Here is a 21,509-nt window from a genome sequence, read left to right as displayed (position 1 = left end):
AGCATTTAGGGGCTGGAGTGCTGAGGCAGGGTTAGTCTAGTCCAATCCAGTTTGTTTTTGTAAAATGAGAACATCAAGCTTTATGGTCCTCAATTAAAATGTAATCTGATTTTTCCTCAATAAACCAAACCATAAATCTTAAAGTATTTTGCCATCTCTGCTGTTGACAGAGCAAATTATCTAGTCAAAAATAGCTTGGGGCAGTCGGGATGCTCAGGACACCAACAATAAGTTAGCTAGCAGGAAGCTAACAATGTCATTGATAACTCCTATTGATCTGTCCCCTCTGCCTCCCCTCCATTAGCAGAGGTTATTTTTGGCATTAGCACAGTTACAACGGGGCCCCTGGAGAGGTGGGCAGGGGACCCCCTGGCAGAGTGACATATGAGTAGGAGGACATAGTGGGGCAGGGGTGCCAAATAATGCCCCAGGGCTAACAGTGATACACCAAAAGTCCTCTCAGTCTGGCCAAACTGCTGGCCTCCTTCTCTCTGGTCATCGTCCCCCCTCTTTATTTCTGTTTTTCCATCTGCCTGTCTGCTTCATGTATGTCCTTCTGTATGTCTGAACATTTCTCAGTGACATTATTAGGGAGACACAAAGGAGAGGAAATGCCCAATGATGCCTTCGGGCTGACACTGATCTCTCAGGCCAGCCTCATATGTCTCTCTCTCTCTCTACGGGCTGTTTACTGCTGGAGCTCCACTCAAAGAGGCTGGCAAACGCTGACTTCTCCCACTGCTGACCGATACAAAACTTTACCAGAAAGTGCTGCTCTGATGTCACTGCAGTCTCGTGCCTGTGCATTATGAAAACAAGTCAACTATGTCACTCAGCAAAAATGTCGAAGTTCAAACAGCTGCGTGTCTTAAAACACTACCACTCAGTTGTTTGTAAGGATGAATAAGCAATGAGAGAGCCATATAAAACTTATGAACTCCTCACTCTTGTATAGTTGCCATCTGTAACTCTTTGTTACCTTCGGCTCTTGCTTGTTAAAGTGAAAATGAAGATATTAAGGGTTTCCCTGCGATCGCTCTGTCATGTAATTACACCTTTAAGTTCTGCTGAGTGTACAGAAAAGTATAAATGTGAATAACTGGAACCAGCTGTCCTGAGCAATGGTGCTTTTGTCCATGTGCTGTGGAAATGACAGCAGATGAATTAGCAGATCGCTGCTGGTCACATCTGTCTCCCTCTCAGTTTGTCTGTCTGTCTGTCAGTTCATCTGTTTGTCTCAGGCTCTTCGTCATTCCTTTTTGTCCCATTGAATTACCGTTCTTGTATTGTTTCCTGTCTCCATCCTTCCATCTCTGTCTTATATTCCTTTAGCTTTATATGTGAGCTAACTGTGCACACCTACTCCTCTTTTGTCATCTTAACAGTTACACGTGTAAAATAAAGATGAAAGATGCAACATGTAGGCACAAGCAGTAAATGGCAGCACAGACCAACCAAAGAGGCCAGATGGCTCCTATGAGCGTTTGTGGGCAAGAGATGCTATTCACATGTGTGAATTTTCTATTGTCAGACAGGGAGACCACTCACTTATGGGGTAGATAACAAGGAATTAAACAAGACACAAAAGCTGCAATACAAAATTAAATCATCACAGATGCTAGGAAGTACAATGAAAAGAAGAAAACCAGCACAGTGCAGACTGACACCAGCAGATTCAGATGGTATTCATAACTTCTAACCAAAGTGTTTCGTGAGGTCGTTGGTGAGGCATGTTAAAGAATAAAGGGCAGGCCATTTAGGGCTATTCTATCTACATTTGGGTCTCTTGACTTCCTTTTCAGGCCATGCCACTGTCATTTAAGAGTCAAGTTTTACTACAGAAGGGTTCAAGAGGCATTATAAAGAAGCTTCAAAAACAGAAGAGCATAGCTAGTTGAAACAGTTCAGTAAATCATCTCTATTGCAAAGGAAGACAGTAAATGCTCAGATTTGAAAATGGAGTGGAAACAATGTGTGTAAAGACAGAGTACAACTTTTGCCTTACTGAACCCTTTGAGTTGTAAATCTGTTAACTGTGTCTGTCTACACTTCACAATTTTCTTCCAGTACAGGGAGTTGTGTGTACTTACTGGGGAGAAGTGAATCGTGCAGTTGTCTCAAACTTCAATGCAGGGGACCAGCATTTCATGCTTTCAATCCCCTTTAAGATTTTCTCTCTAACCTCAGCAAAGTTTTTAATTTGTCCAACCAACATTGTCACTGAATGTAATCTGTAATTTTTGCAAAAAATGTCATAGGTTGAGCTGGTGAGACATGAAAGATAAATAATGAAATAAAGGAAATCAACTTCAAACCAAAGGAAAACAAGATGTTACATGTTATTAGTCAGGTATACTCAAAAGCTCTCCACAGTAACACAAATGTAGGACTCAAGACAAAAAAAACCCCAAACAAACCAACAAAAAGAGTGACAGACGGAGGCAATCAAAACCTTCAAATGATCTGACGTCAGAGTCACAGCATTCCAGGTGTCAATCTAATTGACTGTACGCTCAGACAAGAAGTCAGTAATCATTCAAAGATGCTAATTCTGCTCATCCTCCTCACTTTGCCTCTGCATTGTTTTGTGAATCCCACTTACAGTGCAATGACAGCTTCACTGTGCACGAACAACAAACTGGAGGCAAATTCATGGACGGATTTTTCGTTGTGTGACTCTCGAGCACACTTCTTCCCTTTCCCTGTCGTATATTTTGTCAGAAATCTCCCTCTCCTGCCTGCTTCTGCCTCTCCTCAGAAATCACCGCATCTCTGTGGTGGAAATAAAGGAGGGTTACATAATACATGAGAACATTCCTCTAAACATCGATACGGACATGCCTATTGTGGCCTATAACGAGAGCTGACAACAATGACACCTCCAACAATGATGCAGAAGTATGCTGTGGCATATTGTGTGGAGGTTTCAATCCGGAGAGCAGTGGATGTTTTCCTTTTAAATATGAGCTGTGAGCAGTTATTCAGTGCCAGATCCCATATCCCCGGTGCCGTGCTTGTAATTCACAGCCCATTCATTGTACATGCTCCTGGTGAATGAAGGCCATCTGGATTCAAGGAGTGTCAAGGGCTTTTATATATATGCTCTGCCTGTGAATCTTTTGTTTACAGTAAGCAAGCTCCTTTTGTGACACTGACATTTTTCTAGAACAACCAAGCAAGTGACAAAATATAAATAAGTTGCAGACGGTACACCAGTCCCGCAAAGTAATGATAGTAAAGCAAAGTAGAAACACGTGTACTTAATAGTGATGTGCATTACCATGAGTATGCATGGGTCAGACCAAACCCATCTTTGAAGTTATCCTTCAATATGATCTCAGTTATACACCTATATATAAATATATAAAGTTTGGCTATTGCATCTTTCAGCATTTATTATTAGATGTAAAGTGTAAAAAACTTTCCATTACTAGTTTTCCCTACAATTTCCCTTCTACCTACTGAAATTAACCTCCTAAAATGACAACACTTGGGATCCATTCTTAGGAAAGTCTGTTATTTCAAATTATTCATCATGGCCATGTAAGATTAATGTCTAATAAGAACACACCATGTTATAGATGGAATTACTTGTATGCATGCCCATGCCTACCAAAACCACAAGGAGACCATTAGGATAACTTTGACTGAATAAATGAATGAATAATTAGTTTCTCAATTAAAATACCTCACGGAGGCACTACCTCACCCAGACAGTGCCTGACTCCACGCAGCAAAAGTATGAGTGGAGACGAGGTGGGCCATGCAAATGTATCTGGGCCTTGGATTGTTGTCTTGTAACTGTTACTCAAAGTGTCAACACCCCCACATCATTTTACATGTAGAATTATAATTTTAAGCTTTAATGCATTCTAAACAGGTGTGATAAATCAAAATTCATCCCTGCACAGTTGTCAGGAACAGGAAAATCAGCTATTGAGACCAATACCAGACTGTTAACTTGTAAATTTATAACATAAAGTTGGGCATTTTAACATGGGGGTCTATGGGGATTAACTCACTTTTGTAGCCAACCTCAACAGGCCATTCGAGGAACTGCAGTTTTTGACACTTACTTAATGGCTTCACTTTTCAGACCTGGAAGTTGCTGCTTGGTGCAGGCAGGTGAGAAATTAAAAGCAAATCTGGGTTACATCAGTGTAAAAACATAATGCTTCCACAAAGAGGGTGAGGAGTTACAACTGGGATTTGATGAGCATAAAATATGAATCTTATGCCCTGGCCACTGTCTGCAGATTTACAACTAAATAAACACTTGCTTGTATCAGCACAGTAGACCCGGTTTTTGACCACCGTCATCAAAACACCAAATGAAGGAGTATATTTTGGTAGAATGGAGCTTATTCCTCCAGGAGTGTACAGTAGATTAAAGGATCTCTGCTCAGGAGCATCAACACTGTTCAAGCAACTCTCAGTGACACTAGACACATTATGCTGGCTTTTCCTTTAATCTGTCACTATTCTATATCTCGCCTGGTAATAGGTACATAAAGTGAACAATTATAGACAAAATAGTTTTAGTAAGAAATAAGTCCATTGACAGCACAATGTTATTTCAGAGCTGTTGGCCGTATCACTCAGTTATGGATCTTGATAAATCTGCAAACGTGATCTCCATAACATTTTTAGGATTTAGTCGTCTTTATTTCCTTTAACTTAAGTTCTAACTTAGTCCATGTGCTAACAACTTTCCTAGATGTTTTGAGTGGTGCAGATATAATCATACCAGCTCCTGGCATTACATGCCAACAGCTCCACCTCAGTGATCTCTGAGCAAACTCCATTCACTAATGAATACCGTCTGATACGACTGAGCGCTAGTAACTGGACTGTGAGTTGGGACTATTTGTCAAAACACTAAATGTCAACACTTTTGACCAGCCTCTGGCTTCCTTATATTTGCCATGAATGTTGTGCATTAGCGCTCTATTGCATTGCTGGCTCACCCTCCGCAGACATTCGACTGCCAGTATTTTCCATATGTTCACAACTGGCTGCAGGTGGGCTGTAGCACAGGCCAAACGCTGAAGCACATAATGCTGAAATCGTTCCACGTAATGACTCAGTGTTGTCACAGGCACAGGCTGGTCTGCTGCGCTAATTACAATAAATTCCTCTTCAATCCCACTTGTTGATTCTGAACACATCCAAGCAGCTAAAGGATTACAATCACGCAGCGCGTCATGGATGATTTGACTACCAAAGCTGCACTTGTAAATTATTGAACATGACCATGGATTTCCATGGACTGACAGGTCATGACTGCTGCACTCACAATAAGACCAAGTTGGTTTCCTGAGGTTTTTTTTTCCCCAAATTCTTGGCTTTGTTGGTGTGTGTGTGTGTGCGTGTGTGTGTGTGTGATGTGACCTGCAGATAGCTGTAGTAGCAGTAGAAAGTTGATTTACTAAGAGCCTGTTAAGATGTGTGGTTCTGATATGGCAGCTGGCCTGCCACCACTGCAATGACTGGTTTTTACTGCGTCTCATGGTGATTGAGTGGGTTGCCGTAGTGATAAGCATTCTGCCGATGGACAGAAGAGGTTGGAAGAGGGTGTAGATGGGAAGAGGAGAGGGTTTGATAAGAAATCTGTCCTGTTTTATCTGCTGTTGCTGTCGACACTCAATTCTTCTCTTCTCTCTTCTCTCCTCTCCTCTTCTCTTTGCCACAAGGGTGGCAAGACTCTGATTGAGTCTGATTAATCATGCTCAGGTCACCTCCTGGTCAGCTGTGTAGACACACACACACACACACACACACACACACACACACACACACACACACACACACACACACACACACACACACACACACACAGTCACCAGTATCTTTGCTTTGACAGAGGCTTCAGACTGTGTCCAATCAATTTAGTACTTAGGCTGCTGGAGACATGAACTAGTAATCAGTGTAACCATCACTGTGTTTGAACTCTGTCTCTTTGTCTGACTGTTTGATTGAGGTGAGTGTGCTTAAATGAGAGAGAAAGAGAGAGAGAGGGAGGGAGAGGGAGAGAGGGAGGGGGGAGATTGAATTCGAGGTCTTTCTTTGTCAGTCTTTCTTCTCACTCTGTGGTAGTGGGTGTGTGTTTGCCTGCTTTTCCACTCTTATTGTTGAGGTTGTTACGTGCCTTGTGTTTCAACAGAAAAGACAAGAGTTGGCCATGAATCCTAAGTTTGCTTCCTTACTTTCCTCACCACCCTCTCCATCCTCTCTCTGTCTCCTCTTTCCCGCTCCCTGGTTGTATGTAGAGGTTCCCATGGCAACGTTGAGCCCATCCAAAGTGACGGTAATGGAGGGGGAGAATGTGCAGCTGTCCTGCATGACCTCCGGCGTACCCTCACCTGAGCTGATCTGGAACATGGTGCTAGTCAGCTACTATGAGGTTTGGTCTCTCTCTCTCACACACACACACACACACACACACACACACACACACACACACACACACACACACACACACGCACAGCAGGGTAACTGCAGGTTTGTTAGGATTACATAGGTTTCCACAAATTTCCAGATGCCACTGTTGCCAGTCTTTGCAGAAAATGTAAAACTAATGCAGTGATCCTGCAATAAATCCCAATTTAATGGAGGGTATTAATGTTTTTGTTGAAGCTATTTTAAAGAGGTGTTGAATCAACTTTTTGGTCCTGCTTAAGGCTGTAGTTTGTGGTACTCTCTAACTGTATCGCTCACACTGACAGGTGTTTGTTCTGCCTGAACAAAATATTAGAAATGTGGCTCAGCATAGTTCAGCATCGCAGTGCAGTTTAATAGCAATATATCTGTAGCTACCAAGAGTGCCATTAAGTTGAATCAACACCGCTTTCAGCAGAAAGGTAACAGTACAACCTTCATTAAAGAAGGATTTATTAGGGTTGATGCACCTTCCTCATAAATCAGCAACTTGGTGTATGATAATAAATAGGAATGTCTGTCAGTCTGTTAATAAAGTGACACAAAGATGTCAGCTTGGACTCCAGAAAATTCTGATGGGCATTTTCACTATTTTCTAGGAATTTATAGAAAATAACAGCAATATATCTGTCTCTGTCTGTCTGTCTGTCTGTCTGTCTGTCTGTCTGTCTGTCTGTCTGTCTATCTGTCTATCTGTCTATCTATCTATCTATCTATCTATCTATCTATCTATCTATCTATCTATCTATCTATCACTTTTTTCTATATGTCCCATTTTCCTTTTTTTTATAAAATAAATTTTAAATTATAAACACGTATATGTCTATTCATTGATTCACCTGTCAACCACAATTTTATTTGAATTGAAAAACTTCACTTGTGTCAAATATTGCTATTTGACAAAACTGTAGTTAATTGTGATTAATTACAAAGCCTGTATTTAATTAGATAATTTTTTTTTAATCGCGTCCCACCACTAGTAAAATTACAGAATAATCACTTGAAAAAAACTGGCAGTCTGTCAAGCACTGGTAGTGGTATCCTTAACAACCTGCAAGGACAAAACGAATCTACGAGTTAGTATTTTTCATTCAGAATAGCAAATCTCTTTCCAAATAATCCAAGTGTAGACCTAAGTTCAAATTTGATGTAAGTAATGGAAACCATGTATCACCCCGAAAGCACTAAATCATCATTCTGTTATGTATTTGGATGTGTTTTCTCACTCAGATCGAGACGTCAGGCCAGATTTCAGTGCTGCGACTGTCCAACCTGTCGTCACTGGATCACAACAGCAAGATCAGCTGCACAGCTGAAAACATCGTAGGAGAGAAGGAGTCCTCTCTGCTGCTGGATATACTTTGTACGTTTACCCTCTGGCAAGCAGCCCTGCTTCAGTGCAGATTAATGTGTCAGAGTGCCTGTCCACGTAGAGTAGTCTTTAAAACAGAATTAATAGCTTGAGTAGACAACAGTTCTTCTCATCTTTTAATCAGTGTTTATGCATGCCTGGCTAGTTTTACCTTTGGCCTTATCTCGCTTCTGTCTTTTTCTGTTTGTGTTTCACATTGTTGCTCCTAAACTCTCTTTGCTGTCTCTATACTCAGTTCCTCCCAAAATCACGAAGCTGAGTGATGCGATCCCAGACCACAACTGGTGCATCCCTTTTAGTGTTGCAGGTATAAGAAACATCCAGAATCATTTCCTTTTAGTAATACTTTGACGTTTGCACTCTGTGATTTGGCAAAGTGCTAGCATGATGTAAAGCCAGTTCATGCTACTGATATTGTCTTTATTTCCTTTCTAGGAAACCCAGAGCCACAGTTACAGTGGTTTCTGGATGACGAAGCTGTGACGGAGGGGCGCTACATCATGACCATGATCCATGACAGAACAGAGAGAGAGTACCACGGCTGTCTTGAGCTCGACAACCCCACACACCTCAACAACGGGCGATACACACTGGTGGCTCAAAACGTATACGGGTCGGACCACAAGGAAGTGGAGGCTCACTTTATGAGAAAACCCTGGGACGGTGAGGAGTAACACTGCACAATGCTTTATCTTCTGTTTCACGCTATTATTGCATTGTTGTTTTTAAAACCAAGTTCTAGCTTTTGTTTAAAGAGACACAACTGATTCTCAGAGCTGAAAATTAACTGATTAGTTATTAAACCGAAAAGTAATCAGTGACTATTGTTAGAATCAATTCATTATTTCATTATATTTTTCAAGCTACAATCCATTTTAGCTTTTAAAATCTAACATTTAGCTTCTTCAACAGAATTTGTCTACTAAAATAAGCACAGTAATCAGTAATTAAAAAAAAGGCCACTTTTTACATTTTATACTAACTTATCTTGCAAACTTGTCATAGCCTATAGTGCATACTTTGCCTTTCTTATTTTTGTTTTGTAGTTTCAGTAACCATATGTGACAAAATTGAAGAAATCATCCCTTTAGCTCTAATATGCAGTACATATATTGCTCATTAAAATCATTCAAAGTGAAATCAGTCCACAATTAGACCGTATTGTGACACCATCTGTCATCACTGCTGGGTTTGAAAGGAATTTTGTTATTTTTAACAAATCACTAAAATTACACAATTTGACTGAGCCAGAAACTGTGAAAACTGAAACATTAATCGGATTTTCAACTGTCTGACAGTTTTTGAGCTAATCTAGTGTGACATGTGGTTTCATGGTGACATTTAGTCAAAGTTAAACTTAAAATTGTGATATTTCACCAGATACTGTGTAAAACAAAAAATCCTGCACTCCTTGATGCGACTGAGAAGCAATTAGCATCTCAGCTGCGAACACCTGTCATGTGACAAAAATTTAAGGAACTTCTCAGTTGAACTGCAGGCTGTGTTTACACAGAGCAGAGAGCATTGTTACAGTTTTTCTTTTCAACTAAAATAAAATCAAAAATTAGACATCAAAAACATCCAACGTACATTTTCTGTCCTCAGTCTCACATTCTGTTTAGCAAACAGGGATGGCTATTGACTCCGTCTGCATTACAGTACACTCTTTCTTTATACTCTTAAAGTACTATACTCTCAATGATACTGTTTCATAACGTAAATAGGAATGCAGACTGTGTGTGTTTCGCCATCTGCGTAATGTGCATAGATTGATGATGAGGGGTTGGTTGTTGAAATGCATGCAAATATAGGGACGCCATACTGGCAAAGTTCCATTTTGAATTGGCAATTATCAGTAGGCAGCAGCTTTAAGGAGGAGCTGCTGTTATCAGATTATTAGCATTGTGTTCAGGTGTGTCTGACTTAAGACTTATACTCCCTTGTGGATTCGCACACAAGCAGCTTCACAGACACGTAGTTGTTGTTAATCTGCAGCCAGCCTGCACTGGAGGACACATTCCAGATATGCACAGTGAGTCAGTATAAACGTACTTTACAAACGCACAGTGCTGTTCTTGTAGTGTAGCCGACACAAGTTTTGGGCTTCTTGTGTTACATTCGTGCTGATGTGGGAAATCTTACACTGATCTTATAGTTGACTCATACTTGAGCATACAAGGGTCCACTCATGGCTGCATGATATAGATCTTTGCAAGGACGTGCTCAGAATTCATGTACAAAAGCATCTACATAGAACAGAAAGTAGTACAATAACAACAACTACATGTTTGTTGTATCCACAGCTGTCTGCATCTGCAAAGGGAGAATAATGAAGGCTTAGCACTGGCCTTAGAAAGAGAGAGTACATACATCTGAGATGCAGTATGAAACATTTAATAAAGATGCAGAATGGTAGTTGTATGAAGGATACATAACATAACTTCAAAAAGCAACACTTTAACCCAATTTGATATCAGGCAAAGACTGATTCCAAATTGCTAAAACTTTTTGCTTTTGTCTCAATGTGCAGGATCTGAAAAGGAGCCTTACTATTACGGTGAGTGAAATTTCTTTCTCATGTAAAAGAGTCAAATGCAACGCATCCAGTCTATTCAGTGTCAGTGTTCTGAGATCAATGTTTATATGTTTAACATCATCGTCACCAGTTAACACAAATTACATGTTAGAAATCTTTCTCTCTCTCTTTTTTCTCTCAAGTTGCTGAGGGTGCGTTTACATACCTACCTAGAAATTAGGACGATGTGATGTCTTTTTTTTTTTTTTTTTTTTTTTTTGGCGCTGATGTTGTTGTGTGCACGTTGAATATATGTTGTTTCGTTCGTGTGTGTATTGTGTTTGTGTCATGATTCTGTTTTTGAAACAAGCTCAGAGACCAGGCATGATTGACTGTATTTTTGTGACGTGCATGTTAAAGAATTTACAGTTGAAATAGGTTTTTGTGCTTGAGGCCTAATTTGTCTTTGTCTGTCTCTTTCTCCAATAACTCGTCGTCCCTCCTGCAGATGTAACCACAGGTACTGTCGCGTCTTTTATTCGCTCACAAGCAACACAGTCAAATTGTCTTGCCGCCTCTCTTTACTGTTGCTGCACTGTCAGGGTTTCCACTCTGACATACATAGTTTACGTTGAGAATAGCAGCAGATTTGCCATCAAATTTTGAAAACAGTGTCCTTGAAAAGGCTCAGCTGTGACTAAACATTTGCTGTTAATCAACAAAGGGCAAAACTCTAACCACCTTGAATTAATATCACCCACTGAAAAGATTCTGGTCCCAAATGACTGGGAATTACATATTCTGTATTCTTGTTCAAGAATATAAAAAAACCCCAAAAAAAAACCAGCATCTGTCTATATCACATGTAGTGGAACAGTGTCCTCTACTTGACCATAAATCACTTCTTGAGTGGCTTTTCTTCTATTTATTCCTCTCCTGAATCAACAGATACCCCCCCTGTGGACCCACCTGAGGACCGAGTCGCTGTAAGTCAGTCAGTGTTTTCCTGTAGCTCTATTTCTTTTCTGATTGTCTCTGTCAGTTGTTTACTGTTTGTCCCCGTTTCTCTTTCATTTATTTGTGTTACCTGTCCAGAAACATCTGAGCTGGATCTATTTTTTAATGTTGCACATAATTGAAAACAACCCAACATGCTGAAGATAGAGCTGCACTTGAGAAAATCTGCCTTTCTTTAACAGTGATATAAACACAGCCTGTGGCCTGTACCTTTCGTTGTGGTGTGTTTGGCATTTGGCTTTGTGTGGCTGTCAGTGTGGTTGCTCGCCTCGCTGGTAGATTTATAACTCTGCTCTCTCACTGTATAGGTGTACGTGGTTGTAGGCATCGCCGCTGTAGCCTTCACTGGTTTCCTTCTAATGTTGGTTATTCTCAAGTTTGGAGGAAACTCCAAGTTCGGCATCAAAGGTAAGGCTCCTGACTTTTATCTCCACTGGTGGCATCCATCCTCTGTTGGAGGATGAGCTGATTAGGATTGATGTGGGAAATGATGGTAATTGCTGTTTGCGAATGTGTAGATCAAACATTTGGGCAATTTAAGTTTAACACGGACGACCTCATGGATACATGAAAAGCACATTGAAGATTTATCCCAAAACACCGAAATCAGAAACTAATTGGAACTTGATGGCCAACGACATTTAAGTTATTGGTGTTTTGTGAAGCTTTTAAATGTGAAAAATGTGGCCAGCCAGTACCAATGTTATGTCAGTTGATGCTGTGGTCCTGATGTATGGTTACATTTTTGAGGGGGCAAAGTATAAATAAAGCTTTATTCTCACTTGTGGGGAAATTAGCTGTACTTTAAATCACTAGGGATACATGTGACATTTTCCTTGCAGGGACTTTTTTTTCAACTCAAAGCATGAAGTCTAAGTGGATTATCTACATGTAAAAACAGTTACATGAATCAATGGACTCCACTCTCTAAATTCTTTAATCAGTGATTTAGTATGAGGACTGTCATGTATCCATGAACACATCCTTTTCAAGTGGAAGATGCTGTTGTTTGATGGAGTTGAAATGGGTCTCAGTTCTGCTGGTGAATAACATGCATGCAGACTAAAATGATCTCCTGTAAATCTTTGTTGTTCTGACTGCTCTGCTCTGCTCTGCTCTGGTAGCCATTGACCCCACTCTCACCTCTCCACAAAAACACACACAATCACAATTAATCTTTTTTGACTCAATTTTCTGCAATGGCTACAAATGTGACTAATCTATTTCTCCTGTAGTGTTTATCATACTGACTTACTGCAACAGAATTGTCTCTGTTTTTCTAATTTGACGCTTGGCTGATATTTTCTCATTTGTTGTGAACTAACAATAACCTCTGAACAAAATTTCCCTCAGTCCATCCGTTTCTAAATACTGCATCGAGGGTTGTACTGTTTTTTTTTTGTTTTTGTTTTTTTTAAATATTGACATTCAGCGTGCAGCTAAAGAACCATGAGCAGCCAGACGCTCAGCTTTTATTTCTACAGGCTCGATTTTTGTTGAGAAAATCCTAAAATACATAAGCTGGGTGTAGGAACTGTTTTCTGTCTTCCATTCAGCTGACTTTAGTTTGGTTGAAAAGACATAATGCATTCATGATAAGCAACCCAAGAATCCAATGTGCCGAGGAAGTAATTTTGTGCTGCTTAAAGATAGGGTTGTTTTAGGAATAAATAACTTTGTGGCGCTGCTTTAACCATTAGCATTTCATGCAGCGAAGGTCCAAAATTGACATTCAAATTAGCGAACCAAAACGTGAATGCAAATGCGGAGACAGACTTAGTGAATATGTGTTGCCAGGCATGTGTGCATTTCTCTCGGTCGCACTGTTGAAGTGTGGTATTTTGGCAGTGATTGATTTATGGTCCCCCAGAGAGGAAGGATGCAAGACAGATGGAGCAGCCGTATATACATCGTGTGTGTGTGTGTGTGTGTGTGTGTGTGTGTGTGTGTGTGTGTGTGTGTGTGTGTGTGTGTGTGTGTGTGTTTGCATTCATGGTCTTGTGTGCGGTTTCTTCTTTCTCCAGGAAAGGTGAATGAGGTTGCTCTGAAGGAGATTAGCTCTCTAATGCCTCTTAGCATCATATACGTGTGTGTGACGGTTATTGCTCATGTTGTGGGGACTGAAATCTGCTTACACGGTCACATTATAGGGACGTCCTTATGGGGACATGCTTCTTGTCCCCATAAGGTAAATCATTGAATTTTAATTTGCAGGCATGTCTTAAGGCTAGAGTTTGGATTAAGCAAGTTGCATTTGTGCTTAAGGTTAGAGTAAATCTCCAGGAAACTAGTGTAAGTCAATGTAATGTCCTCTGAAGTCATGGAAACACAGCTTTGTCGGTGTGTGTGTGTGTGTGTGCGTTTTCTCGTATGTCTAAGCATTTCTGCATATGTATGCACTTCCATTCATGTGTAGGATGTTAGGTCACATTACGGGTTTTCCCTTCTGATTGCTTCCCTTGAGTCTTCATCCTGCTCTCTTTCCACTGTCGACCTTCCTTCTCCCCATGCGTGCCCGTCCTTATGCTCCACATACATCCAGATGTATATGCCCTGCAGCATGTTGACTTTGGGGTGAGCGAGCGGAGAGAGAAACCGAGAGATGGTGGCGTCAGCATGAAATGTGGAGTCAGACACAGCGTCGGACAGCGGCGGGTAATCTGCAGCACCAGTCGTGCCCACATAACTGCTGTTTGTTTGAAATTTCTGCATATTTCCGACCAGACCGATGACCGAAGTTCGTCTCAGCAGCCGGAATAAAGCCGCAGATGGCAGCATCACCACTAGTGCTAATCTAAAGCAAACAGCACTTTGTCATGGCAACATGGTTTTCTAAATCATAAACACGTGCATACAGGCACACACACGCCTCCCCATGAACACACAGTCAGTGCTGTTGATGATGGTGAATCTGTGATCAGGAAGTGTGAAGAGAGAGCATCAGGCCTTGCACCGTGTTGAACAGGTGCGCAGTGAAAAAGCATCACCCACCTCACTGACCTGGATGAATCGCTGACCGTCTCTTTCTGATAGGCGAGTAAAAAGCTGTAGCAGGTTTACATTATTTATATTGGCTGCATTATTCTGCTCCTCTGTCATCAATAAGACATGGGCAACATTTGGTACAGATTTCCTCACACGATCTCCTGGCTGCTTTGTTACACACAGGAGGATTTTATAGACCGTAAATAGTTGTGTGTGTTTTCATGTTGGCAGAACAATAACTTAAATAGCTTCAGTTTAAGATTAGCAGTTTTAGTAGTGGTGGTGTCGAGATTAGTCTGACTCAATGGATGTTGGTTGGTAGGATTAAACCTGCCATTTTTCCTGTACTTCACACATCTTTATACTCGCCTTCCACTAGCTACGTGGTAGGGTCATAGGCACCAGTAACAGTAAAAAAGAACAATAAAGGTTTTATGGTTGGTGGAATAATGGAATAAAAAAAACAATAACATTTTTAGATCAAATTTATAATAACTGGTTTGTGTTATTTTATCAAAGCAGGGTTGTACCTTTAAAGACCATATGTACATATCAAGGAGCCAGGAAAATTTCAGGACTGTAGCTACATTATTTCTCAAGTTATGGCACTTCAACTGCTCATTACGCCACAGATTGGCACAAAGAAAATGGTGCAAAAATCGACATGACCCCACCCCTCTTTAAAAAAAATTAACTCAAAAACTATTGTTACCCATAACTCCATAACTCCAGATTCTACACACGTTTTACCTTTTAACATGGATAGAAAAAAAAATCTGTCAAATTGAAGATGACCAGATGTGGGGCATTCGATGAATTGAGGCAGAATGGCCCGTTACTGTTCCCCTTAATTACGGGAAACAACAACCTCTGTGCTGCAACCTACCAGGGTGAAAAGTTTTACGGAAAATTTAAGCAGTGAGGCAGCCCTTTCAATAAATTAGCTATTTTAACGATAGTGCTGCCTCCCTGTGTGTAAATGTTCCACCTAAACAAGTCCCCCGTCACTATTTTGCAAAAGCATGATTGGTATTAAGAAATACAAAAACCAGAGTATCTTTTCCTCCCCTATAGCAGAATGCTACTAGAGTTCATTTTTGTCTTTGTATTTTCTATATTAAACCTTTTCTGGCCAATTTGTGAAAAGTCAACAAGCTGCCGCACACATCACAATAACTGAATATTAAAGCTATGACATATTTAACCATACAGAGCAGACATAGAGCAACATTAGTTTTTTTGTGACCACCTTTTTATTTCTGCTTAGGTGTTGTCTCAATCTTGACGGGAATCTGTTTCTTTCTGTTCTCTTTTCATCAGCTAACTCTGCATTTGTGACAGCTGTGTGGTTGAAAATATTACTGATGTGCTGGGTGAACGTGAAGTTGTTGGACTTAAAATAAAACAGTGACTTAAAACTTGGTAAAAGAATGAGGGTGAACTGCAGACTCTCATCACATCGATTGTTAATATTGATTGTAGCAGCAGAAGAGGTGAAAATTAATGTTAAAGGTGAGTGAGCATTAAATTGATCATCTTCCTCATACGATACAGATGAATGGAATTTGTTGTGGGGCTACAACGTTGAAAAATACGTTTCCAAGATGTAAATACAGCACATCTTTATAGAAACCACTGGATGTTTCAGTTAATCAGCACAATCGTAAGACCTTGCTGTGAACTTTTCTTACTGGGTAAGTTAAGCGCTAAGGGCAGCGTTACTCAGAGTAATGGTGACATCGTTTCGGGATAAATATGGCGCTTTCAGGCACACTGTAAAGCTAGTGAGATCAGAAACAACACAATTTGTCAACCGCTTAAAGGTTACAGGATCATTTTAGTTGTTGGATTTGAGATAGAGACACTGAACAGTGAAAATTCTCTCACCCTTTTAGTTTTCGTGGTCCTTGTCAGGATCATTTAGGATCCAACCTGCTCCCAAATAAGACTAAACCTACCTGATCAATACAGCCCCAGAGAGAAAGCAAATCAGGTTTGGTGAGACTAATTGTGCGGTCTGCCACATTGTCTGAGTCTGGGCCCAGAATACCTCAGTAAAGGCTGCTTTTCCTGGATGAGTCCCCTTTGCCACAAATTGTCTGACAAGAAGGTAATCTGCTTGTATTTGTGAAAAAAATTTATACGGTCACAGAGAAGTAAAAGCAAAATGTTTAATTTCTTTCGCCCTATTTTAATCAAGATGCATTTTTAAGGATGAATCCAAAGTACATGTAGTCAGTCTACTGTTGATAAGGGCTGATTTTATGCGAGCATCTATGCAGCACGCTTTCATGTGCAACTCCAGCAAATGGCACACAAAGAGGACCAGCAAAAAGTTATGGATGTTTTTGAAAGTCCAAGGAACTATCAATGTGGCAGCCAACTGGGATTTGTCCCAGTAAGCCTGATGGCCTTCTCACAAATCCACAGACCTTGAGAAATAGATAAAGAATGAGAGCAGGCCATTCTAAATAGGGCAGCTGGAAGCCGAACAGGTTCCACAAAATTCTGCGTAACGGCTCTCCAAAATGACTGGAGACTCCCGAAAAGAAACGGATCAGACAGCGCAGAGCAGAGACAGACGGACGTAGCAGCATCTATATGTGTCCATGCCCTGGAAGCACCTGTAGGGAGCGAAGCATCAACATAAACCCGAGTTCAGAGACAGAAACGTCAAGACAGGAAAGGAATGAGTGATTGAAAGTAAAGTGAGAGACACCTGCAAAGAGGAGACAATGTTAAAATTGACTTTTGACAAGAAATCAGGGTGAGAAAAACAGAAAGATAGCAAGGAAATGAGAAAGAGAGAGTGACAACGAAAGAAAGAGATGAGAAAACGAAGAAAGAAGAGTCCTTAGTTAAAAAACTAGACTGAAACGACGGGGCAAGGCAATGAGAAAAAGAAAAACTGAAGGAAGGAAAGAGATGAAAGGACTTATCAATGATTCATCATTAGTGCAGGTTTCAGTTTTCTCGTTTGGTGGAGTTGCACGCCTCCATCTTTCTCTGCCTCTCTCTCACATGCACACACAGCTCCTCGCCGTCGATCGATCGATATGACACCCTCAAGGTCAGCAGAGCTTCGTTCTAGGCCCAAGGCATTACAGAGCATGCTCAGCAGCACCACCACCACCTCCTCTTCTTCCTCCACTCCCTGCAGGAAAGGAGCTTTTGCCTCCAGCTCCTGATGTTTTTGATGAACGCTGCTCACCCAGAAACAAAAGTTTTGCAAAGGAAGCAACAACTGAATGAACTGAACCACAACGTGAAGAGGCTGAAAACAAGCATCTATATTTAGGTTATGGCAGAGTATCGACCCTTAATACTTTTAGAACTCTGACCGAAATGTGTCATCAAAATATGGCCTCGAAAGCCTGGTCAGATTCCTTTTCTCATTTGTTGTTTTCTGCCTATCTATAGCCATGCATGTGGCATAAACAACAAAAGTTTTGAGCTAAATGCTAATGTCAGAGAGTCCATATAATACTGCTGGCGTGTTCATGCCAAGCAGGTACATGTTTATGTAAAACATCACTGTTTATTGTGCTAGCATGTTAATATTTGCATATTAGCAAAAAAAAAAAAACAACAACCCAAAAACAAAAACAAAATATGAAGTACAGTTAGTTATGTAATTACCTTTGAAGGCAGGAAAAAAAAATTTAAATGTGTAACTTTGATAGACAGAGATGTTTGGTTTTTTTTTTTTATTTAAAAAAAAAATTAAAACTTTAAAAAATTTTATCGGTGACCCGAGAGGGGTTTTAAGCTGAGCGGAGATAAATTTTTAAAGTCAACATCTGGGAAACATGTATGTGCAAAATGTCATGGCCTAATATGTCAGCATATTTCAACTGAAAACAAAAATGTTGTGGTAGTGCTCAACAAAAAGTCAGTCGATCGCCCAAAACATTAGGATTCATCCTCTGAGGACAAATATCTGAATAAAACATCTGATCGCTAGTAATATTTCAGTCCGATTGACATTTCCATTCCTTGAGCTGATCCACTATCATAAAAAAACATATACTGTTTTTGGCATTAATAAGAAGAGCACTACACAGCCTTATTTTAATACACATCTTTGAGCTTATTGCACTCAGGTGTCTCAGTTGATGCGTTTGTGTTTGTGTATCTGAGCCTCAACAACAGCAGACAACAACATGTCTTATGTCTGTCCCAGCATTCATAAAAAGGAAGAAGACTTTAAAAAGGCAGCTGGTTACAAAGTTAGAGTGACTCCTGCCAGGGTAAAACATTCACATGGACGTTTCCTAAGCAACTGTACCAACCTGTTTGCAGGTCTTGGGGTTATTTGAGGCAAACGGCTTAAAGCTTTTCGCTATTGTGAGTCACTGAAGAGCTGCATTGAAACTATAGATACTGGAGCTGCCATGTAATTTCATGCACAGTTATTGTGCACCTGACAAATTATGTGCATAACAAGTTATGAAAACGGACAATATTTAGATTGAATAAAAGAAGAGACGGTTTATTCTGTTGTTAGTACTGATGAATGAGCACAATTGCATTCCTTTATGGAACTGTGTGCCATAGATGAATAGTTCAGGACCGTAGGAGAGGTGAAAATCCGACGATTCTTTTCGTTTTTACAGTTTAAGATAATAATAATAATAAATTTTATTTATAAAGCGCTTTTCCAAAAGCTCAAAGATGCTGATCAATGGTGTCTTTTTTGTGATTTTTTTTTAAAGATACCCTGCCTTATAAACTCACTGAGGTTCAGATGGTTAACTGACAACAATGACATGAGAATAAGCTTCATAATATGTTACTAATAAGGTGGGTAGAACCCTGACAGGTTAGTAATAGCAACACAAAGAAAAGAACCTCAGGAATTTCTCACTACTAATCCCTTAAGGAGATATATTTATACTGTTCTTATATATGCACCCCTACAGAATGACTCCCTATGTTTGTTTTTGATCTCATACTTACTACAGCCCTATGATAACAGATAGAACAGATGGTTGAGACTTCAAAAATATAACACAAGTTATATTAGTTTAAATTCTTTTCAATGCAGCAGTACTCTATGACTATCATAATTAATACTATTGTCATAGTTCTTTAAATAATTTTTAAAAAGCAATGCATTCACAAACAAGGGGAACTAGACTCTAAGAACTCTTTGCTGTGCCTAAACATACTGGAATAAACTTTCACCTCATATGACCCTGGATGTGGAGCTTTAATGAATGGGCTGGAAACGCAGGTTCCAGTGTTGGTGCTGTTTGTTTACTATTTCACGTTTTGTCAAGTTTTTCAATGAAGAGCTCATTTGTGTGCAGATTTTAATCTTGAGAGCAGGAGGAAGAAATGTCTAAACGCCGATGGCACATCTGAAAGTCAGTGATTGAAGTGCTCTGAAAATGGAAACTGCTTTTTCCAGAGTGAAACGTTGCCTGAAGACCTTGTCTGACTGCAGCTCTTCTTTTTGTTCACTCTTTACAGGTGGAAGTTTTTACAGGTTTTGTCACAGTCATGTCTGGTGTGTGCTCTTATTGAGCTGGACATATTAGGAATGGTGCTGAGGTTGGTTCTTTATAAGTAATGGAGAAATGTTGCAGAGTTTATTAAACAGACATCACAGAAATGTTTCCAAACCCAGAAAACTGGTTTGACTGTTGATAGCGTAAAATATCCTAATTTTCTGAAGCTTTCAAACATCATATCCCTGCTTATTGTGGGAACACTAAATTAGGGATTTGGAGCATACTGCCATTTCTGTTCAGGTTTTAACCACCTTGTTCATGATTGGACCAACACACCACTTACTGTTGCTGTTGCAGTTTCCTTCAGGCTGATAAACTGGAAAAATGTGCCAATTTTCGTTTCGTTAATAAAGTGAAAAGGGAGGGACCAGCCAGTAACAAGGTTTAATCGTCATGTAAACCACTTCCCATTATGTCATTTTCAGTTATTTTTCAGAGGATGTGAAAGCAGTTATATGTGAAATCAGAGAGAGTAATCAGAAATCTTGAAGGTCTGTTTGGAAAAGGGGAAGTGTTGGTGTTCGTGAACATGAAGATAGTTACCGTCAGCCGATGTCTCTCTCCTCGTCTCTGTTAGGGAGTCTATTGTGCAGCTGTACATCATTTCCCATCTTGTATTGGTCATCCTGACCTTTGCAAACAGTCAGCGCAGTGAAAAATTAGATAGCTCAGACTGGGAGTGCTGTGTGGGAACGGGACGCTGTGTATACATACAGTTTTAGCAGGGCACAGATGAAATTATTACAGAACAGCTGAGTCTTTAGAATTAGTTTTCATTTTGAAATATGGCTTTTTAAATTTGATTACTTTAAAAAAAAAAGCACTTTGAGATGTTTAGCGTGACCTCATTTTCATTTTTCTGTCAGCAAAGATGCATATAAGAGCATATAAATGGACTTTAAATGATCTTACAAAGAAATCAGAGGGCTCATGAAGCTTACACAGCACATATTTATCTACATATTTAAAACATTAAAGACACCCAAGTCTGGATTTTGAGGTTTTCTGGCGGCATCTGTAATTTATTTAAGTAAATAATTCTTCTTAGCATAGCTTTGCTCTTGTGAAGTCGCTCCATAAATATCACCATAATTTGCCCCAAAATGAAATCCCATCAAAAGAGCTGCTGCTCAGCTGTATCTTGATATTCTCTACTGGCAACACAGTGAATTTACTGGTGCCACTATTTCCACTGAACTGAACTCAGTGATCCACTCTAACAAAGAGAAAGTTATTTCGTCTATGCGAACAGAAGAGAAAATAGCATTTAAAAAGTCCTGTAATTCAAGATAGTAATTTTCCATGATATACAGCATTTTAGAATGATAAACATCACAAAAGCTACAATTAGCTTCGTCTACTAAATACACAATGCATACAGGCTCATACTGTCCACTACTTTTTAATTCACACCACACTGAAGCTTTAATGGTTTTGCAGGAATAGAACACACTCTTTAAATAGTTCTTTTTGCAGTTTGGCCACAATAAAGTGTACCGAATTGACGCTGTATACCAACGAATTTAAGTTGTATTTGTTAGAGGTCATCTGTTTACAAATCACAGGCAAATCTCAAATCAAAGCCGTGAAGCGTGGAGTAAAATACTGAATTAAGTCCATGTCCTACACTGTAACTCTCTCACTTCACTCTGAACCCTGAGCAGTT

General features: G+C 40.0%; 1 protein-coding gene across 3 annotated transcripts in view; it reads left to right on the top strand.

Moving 5' to 3' along the window:
• The window catches only part of ntrk2a (neurotrophic tyrosine kinase, receptor, type 2a), a 95,739-nt gene that overhangs the window by 9,281 nt on the left and 64,949 nt on the right, over positions 1 to 21,509 (top strand). For 2 of the 3 annotated variants that reach the window (XM_035947359.2, XM_055011169.1), the window contains exons 6-13: positions 6,270 to 6,403; positions 7,669 to 7,801; positions 8,046 to 8,117; positions 8,246 to 8,473; positions 10,341 to 10,367; positions 10,834 to 10,845; positions 11,274 to 11,311; positions 11,651 to 11,750. In XM_035947359.2, coding sequence (XP_035803252.1) covers positions 6,270 to 6,403; positions 7,669 to 7,801; positions 8,046 to 8,117; positions 8,246 to 8,473; positions 10,341 to 10,367; positions 10,834 to 10,845; positions 11,274 to 11,311; positions 11,651 to 11,750 — 744 coding nt within the window. The remainder of the gene's footprint in view (positions 1 to 6,269; positions 6,404 to 7,668; positions 7,802 to 8,045; positions 8,118 to 8,245; positions 8,474 to 10,340; positions 10,368 to 10,833; positions 10,846 to 11,273; positions 11,312 to 11,650; positions 11,751 to 21,509) is intronic. The other variant, XM_055011170.1, reaches the window with a different exon arrangement.

The sequence above is a fragment of the Amphiprion ocellaris genome, chromosome 6, assembly GCF_022539595.1.
Source record: "Amphiprion ocellaris isolate individual 3 ecotype Okinawa chromosome 6, ASM2253959v1, whole genome shotgun sequence".
NCBI lineage: Eukaryota > Metazoa > Chordata > Actinopteri > Pomacentridae > Amphiprion > Amphiprion ocellaris.
The sequence above is the reverse complement of the archived record's forward strand: the minus strand, read 5'-3'. Positions and strand labels throughout refer to the sequence as shown.